The 13,286-nt window shown below is 42.0% G+C and overlaps 1 protein-coding gene across 5 annotated transcripts in view; it reads right to left on the bottom strand.

Annotated features, from left to right (window-relative positions):
* The window catches only part of LOC143040771 (solute carrier family 35 member C2), a 260,071-nt gene that overhangs the window by 45,550 nt on the left and 201,235 nt on the right, over nucleotides 1–13,286 (bottom strand). For 4 of the 5 annotated variants that reach the window (XM_076212200.1, XM_076212199.1, XM_076212203.1 and 1 more), the window contains one exon: nucleotides 12,340–12,468. The exons of the other annotated variant lie outside the window; for it this stretch is intronic. In XM_076212200.1, coding sequence (XP_076068315.1) covers nucleotides 12,340–12,468 — 129 coding nt within the window. The remainder of the gene's footprint in view (nucleotides 1–12,339; nucleotides 12,469–13,286) is intronic. 5 annotated transcript variants of the gene reach the window in all.

Here is a 13,286-nt window from a genome sequence, read left to right as displayed (position 1 = left end):
CGTCTTCTCCTTTTATGCATGGGGGGGGGGGGGAGGGGGTCGCCAATTTAATGAAGCAGCCTTGCTGTGGATGTGCTGTGACTTGTGACACTGCCTCTGACCCAGGGCAGTGGACAATGTGCAGGGATGACCCGTCATCCAGGAGGTGTAAAGATAAGAGGGAGGGTGGAGGGGAGTGGAGTGTATTTAGGGATGGAATGGGTGGGAATGATTTTATGCCTTTTTCTTTTTGGCTATCTCCCTTGAAAAGGGGAAAAAGCCTTGGTATATGTATGTATGTACTAGCAGAACCATTCTTTCCTTCACTTGACCTTTCATTATTCCCAATACCCTCCTCATCACTCTTCTACCCTCCCCTTCAACTTATTTTTACTTCATGTTAACATATCTATCTTCCTTCTCATAAACTGACAATTTCTTCTATTTTGCTTTCATCTGTGCCACAACCACACACATTTAATGACCCAATAACTAGGGTTCTTTTTGGAGTCCTCCCAAACACCCTTTGACTTTTCATAGGAGGAATATACAGAGACCACAATCCCTAGTCACACCGCCATCCCATTTTGTTGCCTATTAAAGAATGCATAGGAAATATGGTAGCAGAATTCCCACTCACCCAATTACAGTGGGGATGCAGAAGCATAATTCATTGAGATGGTAAAGGATAGGTTCAAGGGAACAGCATAAATGAGGGACAGTTGTAGTACAAATGTATCATCATTCCTCTATGTGTTGCAATTTTCAACTCTAATACAGACTAATGCAACGTGACTCTGGTCCACATAGGCTCCCTTAATCACTTCCATACGGTGCTGCCTACGTAGGCGTCATGAGGAGCAAGTGGGTACGCGATGATGCCGACGTCGGCGTCTTGATTATATTTATTGTAGTCGTGCCTACATAACCTCCATTCTCTCTAAACTGGCTTCATCATATTTTCTATGGTTATCAAAATTCACGGGTGAAAGAGAACGAACGATTGAGCACTGACTTTATTTTTTATAATGCAATTATGACGCAACATCGCACGTCGGGCAGCTAATGCTGCCAGACGTGCGATGTGCCCCGGAGTGAAGAGGTTAAACAGTCCCTAAAGTATTGCTTATATATTATCATGAAATCCATGCTTGTTTTACTTATTCCTTATATATATATATATATATATATATATATATATATATATATATATATATATATATAAATATATATATATATAAATATATATAATATATAAATACATACATATACCATAGGCTTTTTCCCCCTACATGGGGGGTAGCTAAAAAGAAAAAGGCATAGAAACCATTCCCACCCATTCCATCCCCTACATATTCTACTCCCCTCAACCCTCCTCCCTCCCTTTCATCTTGGCACCTCCTGGATGATGGGTCATCCCTGCATCCTGTCCACTGCCCTGGGTCAGAAGCAGTGTCACAAGACACAGCACATCCACAGCAAGGTCACTTCATTAATATGGCAACCCACCCTCTCCGTCCCCTCATGCAGAAAAGGAAAAGACGGGGAGAAATCCCTTCAAGCTGCGTCAAATTATTTCTCATACATACTTTCTCACCCCCCATCCCCCACCCACTCCCCTTCATGCATCACAGCATCATCCATACACAACCCTTCTCCATTCATCCCTATCTTCTGTCTTCTCCATGTCCTTCCTCAACAGACATTCCTCTCTTTTGTAATGCCCCTTTTACCCCATCAATCCATCCCATCCTCGGATGCCCCTTCATATTCACTCCATCCATCTCTGCCTTCCACACCTCTTTTACTAATCTTTCTTCACTCCTTTTTTCCATGTGTCCAAACCATCTTAATACTCTTTCATCAATCCTATCTCCCAGCTCCCTTTCCACCCCTGTTCTCCTCATTTCTCACTCTATCTAGCCTAGTAGCCCCTATCATATTTCTCAGACATTTCATCTCAAACACATTCAAACTCCTTCGCTCTTCCTCTCTCATGTTCCATGTTTCTGCCCCATACAGTGCTGTCGGCACAATCACTCCTTCATATAACCTCCTCTTAGTATTCATTCCTGGATGTCTATTTCTCATTACACTTTTTAATCCACAAAGGCATTTACATGCTTCTCGCAATCTACATTCTACCTCCATCCCCACTCCTCCCTTTCCTGTCACATTCGCACCCAAGTATCTAAAACCATCCACTTCCTCCAGTCTCTCTCCCTTAATACTCACTTCCAGCCTGCTGTCATTCTCTCCCCTTGTACATCTCATTACCTTACTTTTGCCCACATTTATCTTCAGCTTCCTTTTTTCACACACCTTGTCAAACTCTGTCACTAACTTCCTCAATCCCTCCTCTCATCCTGATACAAGCTCAGTGTCATCAGCAAACAACAACTTGCTTATTTCCCACTTTTCTCCATTTTCTTTAACCATCTCCAACCCCTGAACCACCACCTTTGCATTCACCTCTCACACCACCCCATCAATGTATGTATGTATATATATAAATACCTACATACATATATCAATGGCTCTTTCCTCCTTACAAAGGGAGCAGCCAAAAAAACAATGGCACAAAGTCCATTCCCACCCATTTCATCCTCACACATTCCACTCCCATTCACCCTCTCCCTCCCTCTTATCTTGGCTCCTCCTGGATGACAGGTCATCCCTGTAATTCTTCCACTGCCCTGTGCCAGAACCAATGGAGCAAGACACAGCACATCCACAGCAAGGCCACTTCATTTAATTGGTGACCCCCTCTCTGTCCCCTCATGTAGAAAAAAAGAAGATAGGGAGAAATCCCTTTGGGCTGTGTCAAAACATTCTTCACATTTAATCCCCTCACTGATCTATCCCCCACCCACTCCCTTGCATCACAACATCATTCATACACAACCATTCTCCACTCACCCCTATCTTCTGTCTTCTCCCTTATATAAATAAATACAAAAACAATAGAGAAAAATAAATAAATAAAAAGTTACTGAAGATACTAATAATGTGACTGATCCAAATAGTGGTCCACATAGGCTCCCTTAAACAGTCCCTAAAGTACTGGTTACATATTACCATGAAATCAATGATTGTTTTACTTATTCCCATGACAAATATTATATATATATATGTATATATATACATACATATATATATATATATATATATATATATATACACACATACATATACCAAAGGCTTTTTCCCCCTACATGGGGGGTAGCCAAAAAGAAAAAGGCATAGAAACTACTCCCACCCATTCCATTTCCTATATATTCCACTCCCCTCCACCCTCCTCCCTCTCTCTTATCTCGGCACCTCCTGGATTACAGGTCATCCCTGCATCCTGTCCACTGCCCTGGGTCAGAAGCAGTGTTGCAAGACACAGCACATCCACAGCAAGGCCGCTTCATGAATTCGGCAACCCACCCTCTCCGTCACCCCCACACAGAAGGAAGAGACGGGAGAAATCCCCACGGGCTGCGTCAATTTTTTTTCTTATACTGTACATACAGTCGAACCTCGAAAGCCCAGACTAATTGGGGGGAAGGGGGTTCCGGTCATGCAAAAAGTCCGGTCATCGAAAATATCACCATAACATCCATATATTTTCGCAGCGGTATACGTATAGGTAATGTATGATATGGCATAGAAACACATAAGAATAATACTATTACACTAATAATAACAATACTGTAATAATAATGCTATAATACTAATAATTCTGTAATAATAACTGTAATACAGGCATGTAAATGTACTGTATATACAGTGTACTGTACTGTATTTTTTATTACGTACACTGTAAATACCGGAAGGTATGCACGCGGGACAGTGGTGGCGGCCAGGGTTGCCGCGTTTTCTACACTGCCGTGTAGAATGGGAGTGTTGCCATACTGGAGCATACATTTTTCTCGGGCGTGTGCAGACTTTCTTAGCAAGATATACTTGTCAAACTTTGAAAAAATGTTGGTTCTAGTTTTTTATTCTTGAATGTATATAAGGCCCCCATAACCTAACATAATCAGTAAGATATAAAAAATATTTTTTTAAATTATTATCGCTAAAAGAAAGCTGAAACTTTAGCGTAGAATTTTTTCTACACGGTAAAAATGTATCTTTTGCGGTATAATATTTTATAAGTAACACAATTACCAATAAAAGTCATATTTTGATGTACCATTTATTATTTGATAACTAGTTCTATGATTTTTAAACAAAAGTTTGAGTTTTTTAATGTTTTTAACGGCCCGCTGATATGTAGAAAAAATTTCCTCATGGCCTTGTGCAGTTGCCACATGCCGCTATTTTACTACGTTTTGGTACAAAATTCTATGAAACGGCAGCCCTGGTGGCGGCTTGACTGGGCCGGGTTTGAGTACACATGTACAGCCGTCGCTGCCACCTACCGGACAAATAGGGAACTTTGCTTGAAAAGTCTGCCCTTTGTTCATTTCGACCGGTCATATGAGGGTCCGGGCTTTCGAGGTTCTACTGTACTTCCTCCCCCCCCACTCCCCCTCATGCATCACAGCATCATCTAAATACAACCCCTCTCCATTCACCCCTATTTTCTGTCCTCTCCCGTCCTTCCTCCACAGACATTCCTCTCTTTTGTAATGCCCCTTTCACCCCATCCATCCATCTCATCCTAGGATGCCCCCTCATATTCACTCCTTCCACCTCTGCCTTCCACACTTCTTTTATTAATCTTTCTTCACTCATATATACCCGTCTGGGGTATTGGCTGCATGTTATTGTGGCAAAATAGCATGCAGTTGATACTTTAGGGTCTATATGGGGTGCCCCTATGGACCAGAGCCACACATCATTTTGTCTGTGATAGAGGAATACTCTGTACATAGCAAAATGATGACACTTTTATACTACAACTGTCCCTCCGTTATGCTGTCCCCCATCCCCTTGTTACTGTCCTGTACAACCTCTCCGAATATTCATTTCCTTTTTTTGCCTACCTACCCTGTGGTGGGAGCAAAAGAATACTGCCACCGGCAAAAGAACACTGCCACTAAGTATTTCCTCTTGAGTCGTAAAAGGCGACAAAAAAGGGATGAGGGATGGGATTAGGAGTCCTACAACCTGTAGCCCCAAAAGGGGACATTCCTAAAAAAGAAAGTAAAGGCATAAGAGGGTCTGGGAGCTTTCCAACCAGTACCCTAAGATTTGGGTCTTTTAATGTGCGTGGATGTGGTACAGATGAGAGTAAAAGGGAAGAGATAGGCAGTATGTTTGTGAGAAGAAAAATGGATGTATTGGCTTTGAGTGAAATTAAATGAAAGGAAAGGGCAACTGTGAGTTTGGGACTGTAGCTGGGAGGTACTCAGGAGTGAAGAGGAGACGAGGGAGAGAAGGGGTGGCTATACTAGTAAGTGAAAAGATAAATATGCGGGTAGTAGAATGGAAGGTGTCATCAAGGTTGATGTGGATGAAGGTGAAGCTGGGAAAGGAGATGTGGGTTTTTGTAAGTGCGTATGGGCCTGGTAGTGAGAAGAGTGTAGAGGAAAGGGAGGCTTTTTGGGTGAATATAAATGAGTGCATAGAGGGATTAGGGAGAAATGTCAGTGTAGTTGTATTGGGAGACCTAAATGCTAGGGTAGGAAATGAACCAATTGATGGAGTGATTGGGAAGTATGGAGTTCCAGGTAAAAACCTTAGTGGAGAATTGATGGTGGAGATGTGTCTTGAAAGAGTTGATAGCAAATACAGTGTTTAAGAAGAAAGTCAAGCATAAGTACACATGGGAGAGGGTGGTGGATGGAAAGGTGGCAGATAGAATGTTAATGGACTATATAGTGGTGACTAGGAGTATGGTAGGAAGAGTTAAGGATGTACATATTCTAAGGGGAGAGAGTGGGGGAATATCAGATAATTTCCTGGTGGAAGGTAAATTGAAAGTGGAGAATAGGTGGAGAAAGAGGAAAAGGGCAGAAGGTAGGGAGGTATTTAGAGTGAACTGCTTAAATGAGAAAAAAAAAGCAGAATGAGTATAAGAAGAAGTTGAGAGAGGAGTGGGAAAGAGTAAAGGATAGAGTAGAACTAGGAGTGGAGGAGGAATGGGGATGGTTCAAGGAAGGAGTCATAAGGTGTGCAAAGATGATGTGTGGAACAAGGAGGGTGGGAGGAAATAGAAGGAAGGGAAGTGAGTGATGGGATGAGGAAGCAAAGAAATCTGTAGAAGAGAAGAAGCAGGCATTCATAGTTTGGCATACCAATTAGAATGAGGGAATCGTATGAGAGGTACAAAGTAAAGAGAAACGAAGTTAAGCATAAGATAAAGGAAGCAAAGAGGAGAGCACATGTGAAATGGGGTAAGAGTATGACAGAAAATTTTGAAAGTAAAAAAAGATGTTTTGGAAGGAAATTAAAAGAGGAAGAGGAGGCAAATCAAGTAGAGAAGAAAAGGTAAAAGGTGCAGATGGAGAGATGTTAATGGAAGAGAAGGCAGTGAGAGGAAGGTGGGCAGAGTATTTTAGGGAGTTGCTAAATGTGAAGGAGGACAGGGAGGGAAAGGTAGTTGCAGTGGGAAGTGCTAAGAAAATGAGAGTGATGAGTGAGGAAAATGGAGGAGAAATAGGGAAGGATGAAGTGAAAGCAGCTGTTAAGATGATGAGAGCAAGTAAGGCACCTGGGTTGGATGGATGCCATGCAGAATGTCTGAAGGAGGTACAGATATGGTGGATTGGCTGGTAAGGTTATTTAATGTTTGTTTAACCCCTTCCATACGGTGCCGCACACGTAGGCGTCATGGACTTAGATCTCGGTGGCAGCAGCCACTGCCAGCCGTATGACGTGTCATAATAATACTCGCATCATAAAATATAGTCACCGCTTATATCGATCGTTCTCTCTTCACCCGTGAATTTTGATAACCATAGAAAATGCGATTACAAAAGAATTAGAAAGAATGTCATTATGGAGGGGCGACTACAATAAATATAATCAAGACGCCGATATGGCAGCCTCGCGAATACACTCGCTCCCCATGACGCCTACGTGTGCGGCACCGTATGGAAGGGGTTAAGAGAGGGTAGAGTGCCAGAGGACTGGAGGAGTGCCTGTATAGTTCCGCTTTTCAAAGGAAAGGGGGACAAATGTGAGTGTAGTAGTTACAGAGGGATCAGCTTGTTGAGTGTAGTTGGGAAGGCTTATGGGAGGGTCTTGATTGAGAGGATTAGGAGAGGAACAGAGGGAGTAATAGGTGAGGAACAGTGTGGTTTTAGGACAGGTAGGGGATGTGTAGATCAGATTTTTGTGGTAAGACAGATATGTGAGAAAGCTATTGGAAAAGGTAAGGATGTTTTTTGGGCTTTTATGGATCTGGAAAAGGCTTACGACAGGGTAGACAGGAAGGCACTGTGGGAGGTACTACATATATATGGGATAAGAGAAAAGCTGTTAAGAGCAGTCAAGAGTTTTTATGAGAGTAGTAGAGCTTGCGTTAGGATTAGAAATGGAGAGAGTGAATGGTTTGAGGTGAAGGTAGGACTTCGTCAGTCAGGGGTGTGTTATGTTGCCCTGGCTGTTCAATCTTTACATGGATGGGGTGGTGCAAGAGGTGAATCCAAGGGTAGTGGGTCAGGGGTTGGAGATGATTAAAGAAAATGGAGAAAAGTGGGAGGTGAACCAGCTGCTGTTTGCTGACAACACTGCGCTTGTAGCAGGATCAGAGGAGGGATTGAAGAAGTTAGTGACAGAGTTTGAGGTGTGTGAAAGAAGGAAGCTGAAGATAAATGTGGGCAAAAGTAAGGTGATGACATGTACAAGGGGAGAGAGTGACAGTAGGCTGGAAGTGAGCATTAAGGGTGAGAAACTGGAGGAAGTGGATAGTTTCAGATACTTGGGTGCGAATGTGACAGGAAAGGGAGGAGTGGGGGTGGAGGTAGAATGTAGATTGAGAGAAGCGAGTAAATGCCTTGGTGGATTAAAAAGTGTAATGAGAAATAGACATCTGGGAATGGATGCTAAGAGGAGGTTATATTTACCTAGTTGTATTTACCTAGTTGTAATATACGGGTGGGGAGCTATGCTCGTGGTGACCCGTCTTTGTATCTCTCCGCATCAAGTTTTATCTTAAAATCTTGTATAGTGTTTGCACATACTGTTTTGTTGTCTAATTTGTTCCATGTATTTATTGCTCTCTGTGGGAAACTGTTCCTTTTCAAGTTTTTTCTATAACTATCCTTTTTCAATTTTTTCCGTGTCCTGTCGTTTTACTGTTTTCCCACACTAACAGGTCGTTCCTGTCTAAAACTTCCATTCCTTTCATTATTCTGTGGATAGTCAGCAAATCTCCTCTTTCTCTTCTTTGTTCCAGAGTTGGTAGGTTCAATTTGGATAGTCTTTGCTCATATGTTAGTTCAGCGAGTGTCGGTGCTAGTTTGGTTGTCGCTCTTTGTAATCTTTCTAGTTTCTTAATATTCTTTTTGGTACTGGGTGTCCAAAGTGATGCTGCATACTCAAGTTTTGGTCTTATTAGTGTAGTTAGTATTTTCTTTATCATTTCTTCGTCCATATAAGTAAATGCCACTTTGATTGCTCTCAATAAGCTGGAGGTCTGTCCGAATATTTTATCTATATGCTTATCTGGTTTCATGTCCTTTCCAATCATCACTCCAAGATCTTTTTATAGTTTGTTTTATTTATCTTTTCTTCCCCAATTCTGTAATCTTTTGATATTCTGTTTTCACTCTTTCCAAATTCCATTATACTGCATTTCTTAATATTGAATTTTACTTCCCACTTTTGAGTCCAATTCCATATTGTGTCCAAATCTTGTTGCAATGAGTTGCAGTCCTCTTCCATTTTTACTTTCTTAAGTAATTTTGCATCATCTGCAAAAAAATATATATAGCACTCCACGCCTTCATTCATGTCATTAATATATATGGCAAACATGATTGGGGCCAGTACTGATCCTTGCGGAACACCGATTTTACTTCTTCCCAGTTGGAGAATTTTTCTCTAATTACAACTCTTATTTTCCTTCCAATCAAGAAGTCTTTCATCTATTCCAATAATTTTCCTCTGATGCCACCTTTTGACTATATCTTATTTATTAGTTTCATATGAGGTACTTTATCGAATGCCTTTTGCAGGTCCAGAAAAGCACAGTCTGCCCATCCATCTCTTTCTTGTATAATGTCTACTAATCTTGAGTAAAAGCAGATTAGATTTGTTGTACAGGATCTCCCTTGCCTAAAACCAAATTGATTTGGGTTCAGTATAGATTTTTCTTCCAGGTATTTAACCCATCTGTTTTTAACCACTCTTTCACAAATTTTTGCTATTGTGCTTGTTAGTGAGACTGGTCTGTAGTTAGATATGAAGGAGTGATTGTGTTTGAGATGAAATGTCTGAGAAGTATGATAGGGGTTACTAGGCTAGATAGAGTGAGAAATGAGGAGGTGAGGAGGAGAACAGGGGTAGAAAGGCAGCTGGGAGATAGGGTTGATGAAAGAGTAATAGGATGGTTTGGACACATGGAAAGAATGAGTGAAGAAAGATTAGTAAAAGAAGTGTGGAAGGCGGAGGTGGAAGGAGTGAATATGAAGGGGCGTCCTAGGATGAGAAGGATGGATGGGGTAAAAGGGGGCTTTACAAAAGAGAGGAATGTCTGTGGAGGAAGGACGGGAGAGGACAGAAGAAAGGGGTGAATGGAGAAGGGTTGTGTATAGATGAGGCTGTGATGCATGAGGAGGAGTGGGTGGGGGATGGGGGGGTGAGGAAGTATGCATGAGAAAAAATTTGACGCAGCTTGAAGGGATTTCTCTCCATCTTCTTTTCTACATGAGGGGACGGAGGGGGGAGTCGCTGAATTTATGAAGCAACCATGCTGTGGATGTACTGTGTCTTGCAACACTGCTTCTGACCCAGGGCAGTGGACAGGATGCAGGGATGACCCGTCATCCAGGAGGTGCCAAGATAGGAGGGAGGGAGGAGGGTGGAGGGAAGTGGAATATATGGGAAATGAAATGGGTGGGAGTGATTTCTGTGCCTTTTTCTTTTTGGCTACCCCCCATGTAAGGGGAAAAAGCCTTTGGTATATGTACAGGTATGTATGTATGTATGTATGTATATATATATATATATATATATATATATATATACATTTTTACAAGAGTAGTAGAGCATGTGTCAGGATTAGAAATGGAGAGAGTGAGTGGTTCGAGGTAAAGGTGGGACTTTGTCAGGGATGTGTTATGTCGCCCTGGCTGTTCAACTTGTACATGGATGGGGTGGTGCGAGAGGTAAATGCAAGGGTGGTGGGTCAGGGATTGGAGATGGTTAAAGGAAATGGAGATAAGTGGGAGGTGAGCCAGCTGTTGTTTGCGGACGACACTGCACTTGTGGCAGGATCAGAGGAGGGATTGAGGGAGTTGGTGACAGAGTTTGGGAGAGTGTGTGTGAAAGAAGAAAGCTGAACATAAATGTGGGTAAAAGTAAGGTGATGAGATGTACAAGGGGTGAAAGTGGCAGCAGACTGGAAGTGAGCATTAAGGGAGAGCGACTGGAGGAAGTGGATAGTTTCAGATACTTGGGTGTAATGTGGCAGGAAAAGGTAGAGTGGAGGTGGAGGTAGAATGCAGATTGAGAGAAGCAAGCAAATGCCTTTGTGGATTAAAAAGTGTAATGAGGAACAGACATTTGGGAATGGATGCTAAGAGGGGACTGTATGAAGGAGTGATTGTGCCAACAGCACTGTATGGGGCAGAAACATGGAACATAAGAGAGGAAGAGAGAAGGAGTTTGAATGTGTTTGAGATGAGGTGTCTGAGAAGTATGATGGGGGTTACTAGGTTGGATAGAGTGAGAAATGAGGAGGTGAGGAGGAGAACAGGGGTGGAAAAGGAGTTGGGAGATAGGGTTGATGAAAGAGTATTAGCATGGTTTGGACACATGGAAAGAATGAGTGAAGAAAGACTAGTAAAAGAGGTATGGAAGGCAGATGTGGAGGGAGTGAACATGAGGGGACATCCTAGGATGAGGTGGACGGATGGGGTGAAGGGGGCTTTGGAGAAGAGAGGAATGTCTGTTGAGGAAGGACGGGAGAGGACAGAAGACGGGTGAATGGAAAATGGTTGTATATGATGTTGTGATGTATGATGTGGAATGGGTGGGGGGATGGGGGGTGAGGTAGTATGTGTGAGCAAAATTTGACGAAGCCCGAAGGTATTTCTCCCCGTCTTCTCCTTTTATGCATGGGGGGACGGAGAGGGGGGGTCGCCGATTTAATGAAGCGGCCTACCTGTAGATGTGCTGTGTCTTGCGACACTGCTTCTGACCCAGGGCAGTGGAGAAGGTGCAGGGATGACCCATCATCCAGGAGGTGCTAAGATGAGAAGGAGGGTGGAGGGATGTGGAGTGTATTCAGGGATGGAATGGGTGGGAATGATTTTATGCCTTTTCCTTTTTGGCTACCTCCCTTGTAAAGGGGAAAAAGCCTTGGCATATGTATGTATGTACAGAAGATACTGATAATGTGACTGATCTTAGGCTATTATTATTATTATTTCTTATTTTTCTATTTATATTTCTAATCTTCAGCAAAGATGCAGCAGTAGTGATCTTTCTGTTGGTGATGCAATCCTAAGATGCTTTAAAATTATCTCCATGCCAAGACCACCTCTCACAGGTGTATCTCATTAATTTTAACTCCCTCTATTTGGGTTGGCACATTTCCATTAATTGTAACTAGTTCTCAACTAAGGGACCAATGACAGGAATCTGCATGTGGACAGCAAATGGACAGCTAAGCTGCCCATTTTCAAAACCCATCAACCTCTTGGACATGTCAGGAGATAGAGCCCTGTGGGGCTGACACTCTGTCACCAGACTGGGCCCAATATCTATCTCTATCGATTTCAGATACACTTCTTACATATTTTCACACATGGACAACTTACAACTGCTCTCTTCACCTGACAACTATGAGCCAGTGACATGAAAACAGTCTCACACTGACACAACACGAACAACTGTCCAAAGTTAATTTCCAGAGAGATCTGTGGAGGTTCCAAGGGCCATTGCTAGACACTATGGGGATATGAGTTTTCCATTTAGTGAAACTTGAGACAATGATTAAATGACTGAGTTCTTGCTTGGCTATCTTATTTCTTGGGTACCCTCTTGGAAGCAGAGGTAAATCTATTATTCTCAATCCCTTTTAAACCAGGTAGCACATTTTTATATTTTAGCTATCACCATCCTATCTTATTCATCTCCAATCAGTAGCAAAATAGCTAAGTGGAGAAAAATTCATTGTTAATAGAAAAAAGAAAATCTGAAACTACTTTGCAATATATAAAATATCAGTATGAAACATTACTAATTCCTTACCTGGTTTATGGTTGATAAATGTTCATTATAATAATAAACAGCCAAGGATAATGTCATGATCTCTTTGGCAACTCCAGAAATAGAAAAAGTGAGGGAAGATGTGTAGCTGATGACTAAATATTCAGACACCTGCAAATGGAAAAAAATATGAAATATGAAAAATCTGTACAAGTAGGAATGAGAGAAAGAGAGAAATTAGACATTAAGTACACTCATTCATCTTAAGAACTTCAATGAAACATCCCTATCTATTTCTTTTTATATATTTACTAATGGACTATACAGTGGTAACCAGGAGAAGACTAGGAAGAGTTTTGGATGTACATGTTCTAAGGGGAGAGGGTGGGGGAATATCATATTTTTTGATGAAAGGTAAGTTGAGAGTGCGAGGATAGATGGAGAAAGAGGAAAAGGACAGAAGGTAGGGAGGTCCTTGGAGTGAGCTGCTTAATTGAGAAAGAAAAGGAGGAGTGCAAGAAGATGACAGAAGGGAGGGCCTGATGGATAGAGTAGAACTAGAAGTAGAGGTGGAATGGGGATATTTCAAGGAGGGAGTCATAAGGTATACAAAAATGATGTGTGGAACAAGGAGGATAGGAGGAAATAGAAGGAAGGCTAGTGTGCAGGGGGATGATGAAGCAAAGAAGGTTGTGGAAGAGAAGAAATAAGCATTCACAGATTGGTTACAAAATTGGACAAGAGAAGCAAATGAAAGGTACAAAGAAAATAGAAGGCATAAGATAAAGGAGGTAAAGAGGAGAGCAGATGTGAAAGGGGGTAAGAGTGTGACAGAATATTTTGAAACTAATAAAAAGATGTTTTGAAAGGAAATTAAGAGAAGTGGAGGCAAACCAAGTAGGGAAGAGAAGGTAAAAAGTGCAGGTGGAGAGATGATAATGGAAGAGATGGCATTAAGAGGAAGATGGGCAGAGTATTTTAGGGGGTTG

The sequence above is a fragment of the Oratosquilla oratoria genome, chromosome 29 (assembly GCF_046742065.1).
Source record: "Oratosquilla oratoria isolate Oo_2021 chromosome 29, ASM4674206v1, whole genome shotgun sequence".
Lineage (NCBI taxonomy): Eukaryota > Metazoa > Arthropoda > Malacostraca > Stomatopoda > Squillidae > Oratosquilla > Oratosquilla oratoria.
The sequence above is the reverse complement of the archived record's forward strand: the minus strand, read 5'-3'. Positions and strand labels throughout refer to the sequence as shown.